The sequence below is a fragment of the Eumetopias jubatus genome, unplaced genomic scaffold, assembly GCF_037043125.1.
Source record: "Eumetopias jubatus isolate StellerSeaLion01/CBP00866 unplaced genomic scaffold, mEumJub1_p1.0 scaffold_4, whole genome shotgun sequence".
Taxonomy (NCBI): Eukaryota; Metazoa; Chordata; class Mammalia; order Carnivora; family Otariidae; genus Eumetopias; species Eumetopias jubatus.
In genome coordinates this window covers 93917161-93929406 of record NW_028274810.1, presented here as the reverse complement: position 1 = coordinate 93929406, position 12246 = coordinate 93917161, and the positions used below count along the sequence as shown (strand labels likewise).

The 12246-nt window shown below is 55.9% G+C and overlaps 1 protein-coding gene across 1 annotated transcript in view; it reads left to right on the top strand.

The window, feature by feature from the left end:
* Positions 1 to 4964, top strand: part of IGSF21 (immunoglobin superfamily member 21) — a 234813-nt gene extending 229849 nt beyond the window's left edge. Inside the window, exons 7-10 of the mRNA XM_028108599.2 lie at positions 3002 to 3087; positions 3452 to 3644; positions 4043 to 4081; positions 4891 to 4964. Coding sequence (XP_027964400.2) covers positions 3002 to 3087; positions 3452 to 3644; positions 4043 to 4081; positions 4891 to 4964 — 392 coding nt within the window. The remainder of the gene's footprint in view (positions 1 to 3001; positions 3088 to 3451; positions 3645 to 4042; positions 4082 to 4890) is intronic.
* The last annotated feature ends 7282 nt before the right edge of the window (positions 4965 to 12246 follow it).

Below are 12246 nucleotides of genomic sequence, written 5' to 3'. Positions count from 1 at the left end.
CCTCAGTAAGGAGACTGAGGCCCAACAATCTGAACTGACACATCCAAGTCAGGTTGTCAGAGAGCAGAAGGCCAGGCCCCAACCCTGGGTCTCTGGACCCCCACTCTTTCTGTGTATCCAGCGACGGAGAGCAGGAAAAGTCCAGGGGCTGAGAACATTCCTTTTGGTCACTCTCAGTGCTGTGTTTTAGGAGCAGGCAAGGAAGGGGGCAGGATTCAGCTGCCAGGAGCTTCTGGGGGCTCTCAGGGTGGGGGTGGGAGTGGGGAGGGTGACAGCAGTGTGCCTGGCTTGTAGAAGCAACATTTGATAGGCAGTGAGGGGGTTGCGGAGGCCCATCTGCTGCAAAGGGGCTGGTAGGTCAACAGCTGCCAGGATGGAGCTCAGAGTGAGGGCGGAGCAGACCCCCCTCCTGCCCCCCACTGTCCTTCGGGTCAGCTCCACATAGGAGTCCTTGGGAACAGGCAGCTCAGAAAGCCAGGGAGGGAGTCTGGCTGCCCGAGTGGAAGACAGCCTTCCGCCCTCCCCTTTCTCCCCACCACCCTCAGCCTCCGGGCCTCCCTCTGAAGACCTGTGTGCCACCAAGCCCTGCTCTTGCCACCTCTTTGCCTGTGGCAAGGCCAGACCTCTGGCAAGCCACGACCCTCCCGAGGGCCAGGTTTATGGCCCGCAAAATGGGTTTTGCGGTACCCAGCCTCATAAGCACCAGGATGGGTGATAGGCCTAAAATGGGGCCTCGTGCATGTTAGGCTCCCTCTCCCCTCAGTCACTAGGCCCAGGCCTCGGCCTGAAGGATCAGGTGGGGTCTCTGGCACACAGGGCAGTGAGCAATCTGACCTGGACAGGAAAGGGGTTCACACTTCTCCGGCGGGGTGCCCTTGGGCACCCTCTGCTGGCTGCAGCAGGACAGTGCCATCCCAACGGGACACAAAGAGCACACAAAACAACCCAGGGCCACCCTCCCCTATGCAGGGCTCCCACCTGCAAACCCGCTTCACAGCCTTGAGGGTTAATAAAGAAGGGGAGGAAGCTTCTTGACTCCCCATCCCACACCTTGCCAGGCCTTGGCTTCCTTACAGGGACAATCCAGAAGGTTGGGAAGTTACACGAGGTGATACACAAGGCCTGGCACACAGTAGGCTCTCAGTAAATGTTAGCCCACCAACTCACCGCCTTCCTAACAACCAGCATAGCTGGGTGGGCAGGAGCTGCTCTCATTGTTGCCATTGGGCACAGGCGGAGAGCAGGTGAAGTGACAGGCCCAAGGGCACGTGCACTAGACCAGAATGTGCCCTGGGTGTCCTGGGTCAGGGCTCCTTTCTCCACCCCTCTCCCCTGGCTGGCGGAGGCGGCAGCCGAAGACTTCCCCGCGCTCCCCGTCTTCCACCCATGCTGCCTGCAGCCCCACGTGGCACTTCAGACGCCTGGCTCGAGGTTTAATTAATAGTCCTTTAATTTCATTCTCAGAGAATGAACTTGGCAGGGCCTGGGAGACCACCCACATCTGCTGGCTCTCTGATTTCTGCTGGGAGAGCCGAGTTGGAAGGGGAGGCTAGGGAGGAGGCAAGGCCGGGTGGGGGCGATCCCAGGCCAGCTGCAGGGCCTAGGACAAAGCTTTTCTCCTGCTGCCTCCCCTGGAAGGTGTTCACAGAGAAGGCACGGAGCGTGGCTCTCTGCTCAAAACCCTGCGGCCTTCCTCCGGCCTGGGAAGCCCCTTCCCCAAGCCCCTGACCTTCGGCCTCAGCCCGGGTCCCGGCTGTTCCCTCCCCCTGGAACCCTCCTCATGAGTTTCATGTCTCAGCTGAAATGTCAGAGACTCTGGCCACCACTCACGCTCGGTGTGACTGCAGAACGCGGACGTTCTCATGGTTCCTGTCTATGCCCTTGTTCACGCACGAACGTCTGCCCTGCTGGAGTGTAAGCCCCGGGGCGGCAGGCGCCCCCCAGTCCCGCCCCAAGTCAGGCACGGGAGTGGCTCCGGACTTACCTGTTGAATGACTGAATGCATGGATCTGGGGGAAAGAGCCGCAGGAAACATGGGAAATTAGCTCTGTGGGTGACCTTGGATAAGCCCCTTTGTTACCCATGTGCCTCGGTTTCCCAATCTGAACCTGAGTGGACAGGCTCCGAGGTCCCGGCGGCTCTCCCAGCCCTGCTGCCCTCTTGTGCACAGGATAGCAAGGCCCCGGGTGTCGTGACCCCCAAGCTCAAGCTATAAAGGGCCTTGAAAGAAGTGATACAAGAATGTGAGGAAACGGGGCAAGGAGGACAAAGACCCATGGAAGGAGGTGGTCCCCCCACACCTGTCTACCTCCCCCCATCCGCCCCCGCTGCCTCCAATCTAGGGATTCCCAAAAAACCCTACTGCGCAGATTACCTAGAGAGCGCAAGGAGCGGAGGGGAGGAGAGCTGAGTTCTATCCTGGCTCCTCCTCACTGTGTGACCTTTGGCAAGTCACTGCCCCTCTCTGGGCCTAATTAACCCAGCCAGGCAGGGGATGGTAACGGCAGAGCCCCGCCTCCCCAGGGTTTAGTGCAGGTGGGAGTTTGGGGTGCCTCAAGCAGGCAGGGCTGTGGGAACAGGTTTCCCCCATTTGCAGCTGAGTCGTTTCTGGGGTAGACTTCTTTGGGGCATCCCTGACTCCACCGCCCACTGGGTTTCTCTGCCTTGACCGTGGTCACGCTGGCTTGTGTTTGTCTTTCATCCCCACTGAGAGTGAACCCCGCAAGGGCAGACATCATGTTCTGGGTACCATTGAATGCCCAGCTCTCAGACAGGCTCTGACTGATCGCAGGGGCTCCGGGACTGGGTATGAATGAACACAGGTGTGAATGAAAGAACGGGCATCCTCAGAGCTCCTGGCTCAGTGGCAGCTGATCCCAAGGATGCTCACTGCTGGACTGGAACTTTCTCTTCCATTTTCCCTGTGCCTCCTTTCCTCGCTTAGTCTCACCTTCCCCGTACCTACGTACACCTCTCTGACCTGGCTTTCCCCTCCTTACAGTTGCCCCCAAAGGACCCAAAATCATGATGACACCCAGCAGAGCCCGGGTTGGGGACACAGTGAGGATTCTGGTGCATGGATTTCAGGTCGGCCTCTCCCTGAGCATCTGGAAGGGTGATGGGAGGTGGGAGGGGCACCGGTGGGCACGGCCTCCTGGGTAGCACGTGCTTGACCTCCAGCTCAGCCAGCGGGCCTCGGTGTCCTGGTCTGTGGGGCAGAATTGGCTTTGACGAGGAATGGCAAGACTTGCACGTATGTTTGCTGACCCGTCCAGAACTCACAGCAGACATAGCTCGTGGACCTTGATGTCCTGTCAAGTCCTAGAGTCCTTCTCTTCCTGGGTTCCGGGCAGCCATTCCCAACCCATCGGATGGCCTTGTGTTTCCAGAGGCCTCTGGCCCCTTCCTGTTCCTCTTGTGACCCGACTCCCCCCTGCCCTGACCCACACAGAATGAAGTCTTCCCAGAGCCCATGTTCACATGGACACGGGTTGGAAGCCGCCTCCTGGACGGCAGCACCGAGTTTGATGGGAAGGAGCTGGTGTTGGAGCGGGTTCCCGCCGAGCTCAACGGCTCCATGTACCGCTGCACGGCCCAGAACCCCCTGGGCTCCACCGACACACACACCCGGCTCATCGTATTTGGTATGCCGCCCCAACTGGGGCCCAGAAGGATGACCAGGGGTGACCCTGGCCGGAGCTGTCCCAGGGAGGAGGGAGCATCAAGGGCCCGGGTCCCCTAAATTTGCCCTGAGAGGATGACTTACACGAAATACTGGAGTTCAGTGCTGAAAACCAGAGAGCTCTGGGGTCAAATCCCAGACCCAGCACTTCCTAGCTGGGCAACCATGGGCAAGCACTTAACCTCCCTCAGTTTCTGCATCTGTAAAATGGGGCTGATGCTACCCGCCCCCCACAGAGGCCTTCAGCTGTACCTAGATCACGTGCATGATACCACATGGCAGGTGCTGGGTACAGGGGAGCTCCTTTCCCAAGTTCTGAATGCTGCCCCCATCTGGTTCTCTTTCTGTTCTTCCCAACAGAAAACCCAAATATTGCAAGAGGAACAGAGGACTCCAATGGTAAGTCCTCACTCTCAGAGCTGCTTGCTTAAAAGCAAGTGATTTGCAAGGCTCCAGGACGCCCTGGTCGCCCCAGCGGCCCCTTCGTATACCCTTGCCTTTCCCTCGAGCCTCAGGCAGGCAATTGTCCTCTAGTTCAGCGGTCTGGGTCCAAGGTGGTCAGGAGTGGGTGCTGATGCAATAAAGGGGGGACTCAGCACCCCAAACCAGCCAGTGGGGATTTCCAGGGACCTAGTGTGCCCCCTCCCCTGCCCCACAACCACTATCCACAATGACTCTAGCTCTCTTGGCTCAGAGAACTTAGCGCCCTGGCCCCAAGAGGATGTGTCCAGCATTGACCTTAGAGTTGTGCCCCCCACCCCGGGCTCTTGACCACTCCATAGAACATCGGGGAGAACAGTCAGGTGCCTTGGCTGGAGACATCGATACTGTCCTCCCTGGGCTGCCACCCAACCTGAGCACCACCCCCATGGCACCCAGACACTGCTCCCCAGCCCACCAGCCCTCCCCTCCTCACAGTGAGCCAATCACACATTTCACAACAGAGGCCCCCACACCTGGTCCCCACTGGATGATCCCATGGCCACCAGGCTCAGCCCAGCAGCCCTGGGATAGGGAAAGGGTCCCACCGAGTTCGGTGGGACAGGGGGCAGAGCTGGGATTTGAACCCAGCGCATCCTGTTGCTGAATCCAGACTTTGTGGGGGGGCCCTCTGAAGCTCTGCCACTCGGGGATCCACACCCTGCTGCACCCATCAGGGTCAGCAGCCCTGACCCTGACCCTGACTCTGACCCTGCCGCCCGGCACAGGTTCTGCTTCTGGCCCTCCTGGCGTCCGGCTCACTTTGGTGCTCGCCCTGACAGTGGTCCTGGAGCTGACGTGAAGCCTCGGCCCCTGCTCCCACCGCTCCGCCCAGCACTGACATCTCTGCAATCGGTTTTCATTTCTTTTCTAAACTATTTCCAGTCTGTTCTTAGTCTCTTTCTGTCTGTGTCCTGGCTTCTTCAGTCAGTTTAATTAAAACAGAATAATTTTCCCCACCTTTGTCTGTGGCTCTGAATTCTTCATTTATTCTATAGCAGCAGCTGGTACCCTCTGGTGCCCAGTGTCAGGATGGGCACTGGGGAGGGGGTGATGGCAGAGACAGAAGACGTGCTCCTCCCAGGAAGAGGAGCGGAGCTGCCTCATTGCCTCACCCCAATCCTAGTGACCAGATATGGGAAGTGGCCAGACATTCTCAGGAAATCTGAGGCTCCGCAGGGCCAAGTGTAATAGTCAGCAGTTACCACAATAGTGCTGCAAAACAAGCCAACCCAAACTTCAGTGGCATGTAACAACACACATTTATGACTATGTTCATGTTCAGGATGAAGCTGTTCTGCTGCTCTAGCTGGCATGTGGCAGGTGCCAAACAGCTATTGAGTGAGTGAGTGAGTGACTGAGTGACTGAGTGACTGAGTGACTGAGTGAATGAATGAATGGATCAGCACCTCTCAAAGGCCTGCTATGGGCCAGGCCCCGTGCTAGGCATCCCGGCTGCAGAGATGAGCAAGATGTACTCTTACCCTGAAGGAGCTCATGGTCCAGTGGGGGGAAAACACTTACCCAACTAGCCAAGGTAAGTCAGTGTGATGAGCTTTCGGCACCTCCCCAGGGCTCTGGAGCACTGAGTTGGGAGAGATTTATTCCGCTGGGGTAGGAGAGGTAGGTCAGAGGAAACCAAAGAGAATAGATGTCAGATGAACAGATACCAGAAGCAAAAAGAGAGGGCCAGGCAGAGAATGGAGGAAAATATTCTAGACATAGGGAATGGAATGAGCAAAAACTTAGAGGTAGGACAATTTACTATGTACTGTGGGGAAAGACAAGTCGTTATATCAGTGCTTCCCAAAGTACATTAATTCATTCAACCAATATTTATGAAGCAGGTGCCATGGGCCAAGGAGCGTGATGAATGCTGCAGGTTAATTAGGAACACTGTCATGTGGCTCTTGTAGCAGTTATCAATTGCCACAATGCTGCTGCGTAACAAACATTCCCAAACCATCGACAACAACAGCTATTTATTATTTTCGTTGTGCAGCTAATCTGAGCCAGGTTGAGCTGATTGAGGCTGGGCTCCCTTTTGCATCTGCAGTCAGCTGGGGGCTGCCTGGACTAGGGTCACCTTCCCTGGGATGACTCAACTCTGCCCCATATCATCCGTCATCCTCCCCCAGGCCATCCCATAGAAGGCAGAGGAGCAAGCGAGAGAGAGCTGTAGCACACAGGCCTCTTGTGGTCCAGGGGAAACTGCACTCCTGTCCCTTCTACTGGATTTTGTTCACCAGTGCAAGTCATAAGGCCAGCCCAGCTTTAAGGGGTAGAGAAATAGAGTGGACCTGATTTTATTTAGTTAGTTATTTAGAAAGAGAGAGTGCACACGCAGGGGGAGGGGTAGAGGGGGAGAATCTCAAGCAGACTCCATGCCAAGCTCAGAGCCTGATTCGGGACTCGATCCCATGACCCTGAGATCACGACCTGAGCTGAAATCGAGAGCTGGACACTTAACCTACTGAACCACGTGGGTGCCCCTAGATTGGACTTTTTGATGAGAAGAGCTGCAAAGTCACATTGCATAATGTGTGGACATAGGGGAGGAGGCAGACTAAGGGCCATTGTGGCCACCTATGTGATCCATTCATTCAATAAATATTTGCATGCCTGCATGTTGCAGGTGGATAGCAATGCCAAAGCAGATGATTTTCAAGTGTTGGGGGCTCTCAGATGTTCATCAGTATAAACATCCAGGCCAGATCAGCAGGCGACAACCACGCAGTGCCACCACCCTCCTCATCCTACTTCCTTCTTCCGCAAAGCTCTGTTCTGTCTCACATGAGCCACCTATCCCCCTCTGCTGCCTGCCAGTAATTTACTTAAGCCTCTGTCACCCAATGCCTTTGCCTGTTTTCTGGAAGGAATAAAAAAAAAAAAAAAAGATTTGTTCCCTCTCTTTGCCTTAATAGAGGGAAGCCCATGTAGGCATGAAATTGGAATTGCTTTGCCCTATTAACGGTGCAGTCGTTGGGCTCCACTGACCCCTGAAGTGCATTAATACCTCAGCAGCAAGTGGGTGAACTGCATAAAGTGGCAGGGGACAGGCCCGAATAAGCCAGCTGAGTGCCACAGGGGATGGGGTGGCCACCTGCTCTGGGCTCTAAATTTGAGAACTTGGTGCCCTAAGCAGACTGGAAATAGTGGTTTGTTCAACGTGGGGTTGAAAGGAGGGAAGGAGGGATGTGTAGGGCAGAGCCTAGCCTCAGAGGGCAGGCAGATTCTTCATTTCTTTATCTGCTCACCTCGTCACTTATTTGACAGACTCCCAGCATCTCCCTGGCCTGGGCAGATGCCAGGCGGGGAGATACAGATCGTGCCATCGAAGAGCTCCCAGTCCATCTGGAATGACAGACTGAGGGGAGAGGGACTGAAGTCCCATGTAATAAGTGTTGGAATAAATATATGAGAGAGCACGGTGGGGTCAGAGAAGGAGTGAGAGATTGTTCTCATTGGAGAAGGTCAGGGGAGGCTTCTAGGAGGTGGTGACATTGCAGCCAGGCCTCGAAGGATAAGAAGAAGGCATTGAAGTCAATTCTGCAAACTTCACAATTTGGCCCCAGGTCCCTCCGGGCTCCTGAGCTGTCTCTCAGGCACCAAATGGGGCAGCTCTTTGGGAAGCAGAAGGCTGCAGGTTTGCTTTGTGTCTCCTAAGGTGGCGCATCTGTCTTAAAAAAGGCTGCTGGTCAGGGCCTGACCACGGAGTTCCTGACCCCCTGGAAGCTCCATCTCTGCCCACTGCTCTTCCCAGCCACAAGTGAGTTCTGATCCCTGTGCACCATCCACAGGTGATCCCCCCTCCCTACACAACCCCCCGTGGTGTTCTGGCTTTGCAGAGGACCCTCAGGCTGGTTGGCTGCCTCCCTGGCCCTGTGCCCACGATGCCCACTGATCCTGTGCCCGAATGACCAGGCAGGTGCAGAGACCCCTGCTGGGCCTCAAGGGGGCCACTCCCATCCCCCATCCCCAGCCTATGGACCAGGGCATCAGTCCACCTCCCCCTGCTGGGGCTCTCAGAGCTGAGCTTGTCACTAGGAAGCCACCATTTGCTGTCTCGTGTGGTGGCTCCGAGTGGGACCACCCTTCTCTGGCCTGGGTTCTCGAGCTGTGAATAGCTGGGGTCCGCCCTCCATCACTCAGGTCACAGGAAGTGGGGGAGGCACATGACATTGACCCTAGTGCTGCCCCTTCTGGGAAGGAGGGTCTGTGCCAGTTCTGAGGGTGGTCCCTTGTCACGAACTGCTCCTCAGCCATGGGGTGCTGAGCCCCACAGCACCCCTGAGGGGGAGTCACATGGCTCCTCTGTAGACTGGAGACATCCCCTCTTCCTGCTTCTACTCGGGCTGGGCTGTGGCCCAAGCAGGAGCAGCTCTGGAGATCCGCCTCTTACCCCCACATCTCTGCCCAGGTCACAGCTCCCTTCTCCATGGGGAGATGCGGAGCAGTGAACCGTGGCCCCGACTCAGGGCTCTGGTGCCACACCCCTCAGGGTTTTCAGAGTCGCTATCTTGACCTCAGAAAAGCTGTAGGTTTTATGGAATGTACCCATGTACACAAGAGCTGGGAAAACAAAATCAAATCCAAGGGCCCCTGGGCTCTGCCCCTGCGGGGGGGCTGAGAGCCCCAGGCAGACCCTCAAACCTGGATATACACCTCTACTTTCCCAGGGCAGCGGGGATGGGCGGCCAGTGTGGGGAAGACTCACCAAGGAGCCCTGACTGCTGGTGAAAAGGAAAGCGGGGTGCAGTGGGTAGGGGATGGGGGTGGGGGTGGGGAAAGGAGCCGTGACCTAGGAAAGCTGCTTGGGGCGCTGTGGGTCAGGCTCACCCTGGGGTCAGAGATCCTGGGGAGACAGGAGGCTTCTCAGAGGGACTTGGAAGTGAGGGATGGAGAGGACTGAGTTGGGGGTCCCTTGGGGAAGACTCCGGAAGAGAATCCTCCAGTCCGGTTGGGCGCCTGCAAAACGAAGAGACCAACACCTGGACTGAATGAGATGAAGGGAAAGCTGAAGAGGCAGGGCGTGAATGGGAATGAGCCAAGGTAGGGACAGACAGAAAGACAGACACAGAGAGAGAGAGACAGACTGAGGGCATGGGAGGGAGGCAACGAGCGGCAGGGAGAGAAAAGGAGAAGGGGATCGCGAAGCCAGTCTGGCCATGGAGACAAAGAGGGAGAGACAGAGAGACAGTCAGGAGAACCAGAGACAGAGACAGGGAAGGAGATGGAGCAAGAGAGCCCCGCCCAGGAGCCCGGCCAGGGAGATGGAGCCATGGACCAGAGCGGGGAGTGAGTTTTCCAAAAAGCACTTAAACTGTTGTGTCAGCAGTTATGACCTTGGCCTCCTCGGGAACGACAGCCCTGAGTGAAGGGTGGAAGGAAATAGATGTGCAAAATACATGCATTTTTGTCAAATGGACTCGGTTGTCAGCAACAGGCCTAAATGTCAGCGCACACAGTGGAGCCCGAGCTGAGGGCTGCACCAACCTCGGGGTGGGGGTCCCCCCTGCCACCTGGACTGTGCCCCCTGCCTCTCCCCCCCTGCCTCCTACCCAGGCCGGCGCTCCCTCCCGCCTGGCATCCACTGACCCCGGAGTTCCCGGGGCCCCAGAGAGAAAGAATTTTGGAGGAGTCCTTTCCTAAGCTGGTGTCCCCGACCCACCTCCTTGAACTCCACCTCCTGCAGGGAAATTCCTTCTCTGGCCACAGGGAAAGTACCTTAAATCCCAGCCTGAGGGTATGGGACTCTGTAAGGGGGGCCCACAGAGCAGTCAGGCACGCAGACCTGGGTCCGAAGTCCGGCCCCATCATGATCTGTGTGACGTGGCTACTTGGCTTAACCTCTCTGTGTCTCCATTTCCTCTTCTGTAAAATGGGTGTTCACGGCGTTCATCTCAGAGAGTTCAGTGGATGAAGATTGGAAAGCTCTGACTTAGAGCGGGGCCTGGCATGCCCGAAGTGTGCCATGAGCGTTAGCTCTTGTTATCCACACAGTGCAATTGGGGAGCCAGCCACAGATTTCGAGCCAGCGGTGAGAGCATCAGAATCATGGACGATGCCTTGAAGCAGAGAGGAGAGTACTGGTGGGGAAGAGTTCTAGGTCCTCACTACTCAGTGTGGTCCCTGGACCAGCAGCATCAGCATCCCCTGGGAACCTGATGGAAACGCAGAACCTCAGGCCCCATCCCAGACCTGCTGAACCAAAATCTATATTTTAACAAGATCCCAGGTTCCTGTGGGCCGAGTCAAGTTTGAGAAGGCTGCTCTTGGCAGAGGGAGTCCAGTTAGGTGGTTACATAAGCAGTTTGGGGGAGAGATCCCGTGAAGGTCAGCGACGCTGGGTAGAGAGGAGGGATGTGCCAAGCCTTGATTATTTACCGCACATTGGGCTGGATGCTTTAGCCCTTAAAACAAGGCTGCCCCCCACGTTCCAAATTCGGAGACAAAGCTCAGAGGGGCTACTTGAACTGCCCAGACACAAACATACAGTGTACAGCAGCACCCAGGTCTGATCCCAGGGGCAGGGCTGGGTGGTGGGGCTGGAGGAGGGGCAGGCTCAGGGGGGAGCCCCCAGACCTCCAGGAATGGTGATTAGTGAGAGCGAGGGAGCAGTGGTAACGAGCCAGAGGTCCTTGGCCTGCACACTCAGAGTCCAGGAATAAAGGCCCAGGAATGAGAATACAGGAGGACAGTGACAAGTTTGACGCTGGACAAGCTCAGCTTGCAGAAGGAGGACCGTGTTCATGGCGATGTCCAGCAGATCTGGGGCTCAGGAGAAGTGACCATCTGGGATCATCTGCCTTGAGGACAACAAACATGGATTAAGCCCTGACCATTTGCCAGGGGCTCCATCACACTGGTTCTATGGACAGATATTCCCTATACTACAGATGAGCAAGTAGAGGCTCAGAGGGCGAGTCGTTTGCTTAAGGTCACGCACAGCCCACAGGCACAGCTCGGAGATCTGAGCCTGCATCTTCCTGGATAAAGAGCTCATAATCTTGCCATTGCACCAAGCCATGGGTAACCCATGCTTGAAGTGGCTGGGGGTCTTAATCTGGGTTCCCCCAAAAGCAGATCCTGAGACAAGGATTGAGTGCAAGTAGTTTATTTGGGAGGGGATCCAGGAAGCACAGTGAGAGTCAAGCAGCCGGGATAGGGAAGAAAGGAAAACCCATCCAGGGTGGTTCATGGGCGAGTTACCAGCTGGGCAACTGGGGCTTTATTCCAAGGGGACTCTAGATTCTGCATGCACACATCTCAAGCCTCAGACTGGCCCCGCTAAGAGGCAAGGAAGCTGGAACGGTTATGCACCGATCGCGGGAGCTGAGCTCACCCCTGCAACCAGAGAAGTCCCCTGCAAGGAGGAACAGATGCTACGCAAGGAAGCCCGAGGCTTGTAAACTGCAGGTGGCTCCCCCACCCCCCAGGCTCTCCAGCTCACCCCACCCACAGCGAGGGCCAGGGTTTGGAAAGACTTTGGGGTAGAAACCTTTGAGGGTTCCAACTGCAGCTTTACCACGTTCCCACTGTGAGGTCTTGGGCAGATTGCTCAGCCTCTCTCAACTCAGTTTTTCCATTATGAAATGGGAATAATCACACTTAACTTACAGGATGTGTGTGATAAGTTAAATATCAACATTTCCATATGCAAGAATCTACATAAATATCGACATTCCCATATTTAAGAATTTACCACAGTTCAGATGTTCTCTATGCACCAGGCACCATGCTGAGAGCACTGTGCACACATCATCGCCTTTGAACCTCACAACAGAGGAAGCGTTATCTCCATTCTACAAATAAGGAAACAGAGGCTCAGAGAGGTTATGCCACTTCCTCCGGTTCACACAGCAAATAAGTCCAGGAGCCAGATCTGTACCAAGGCTGAACGCACTGGGTAATTTTACCTCCTCAGGTGAGAAGCATTGTGCCAGGTGTAGAGCAAGAACTCAGTTCCTTTCCCTCCCTTCTCCCTGAAAGCTCCACCAAGGCAGATCATTCTCCTAAATAGTCTAACGATCTCAACTTGTGGTTGGCACAAGTGGCAGTACCATGTGGTGGTGATGGAGGTT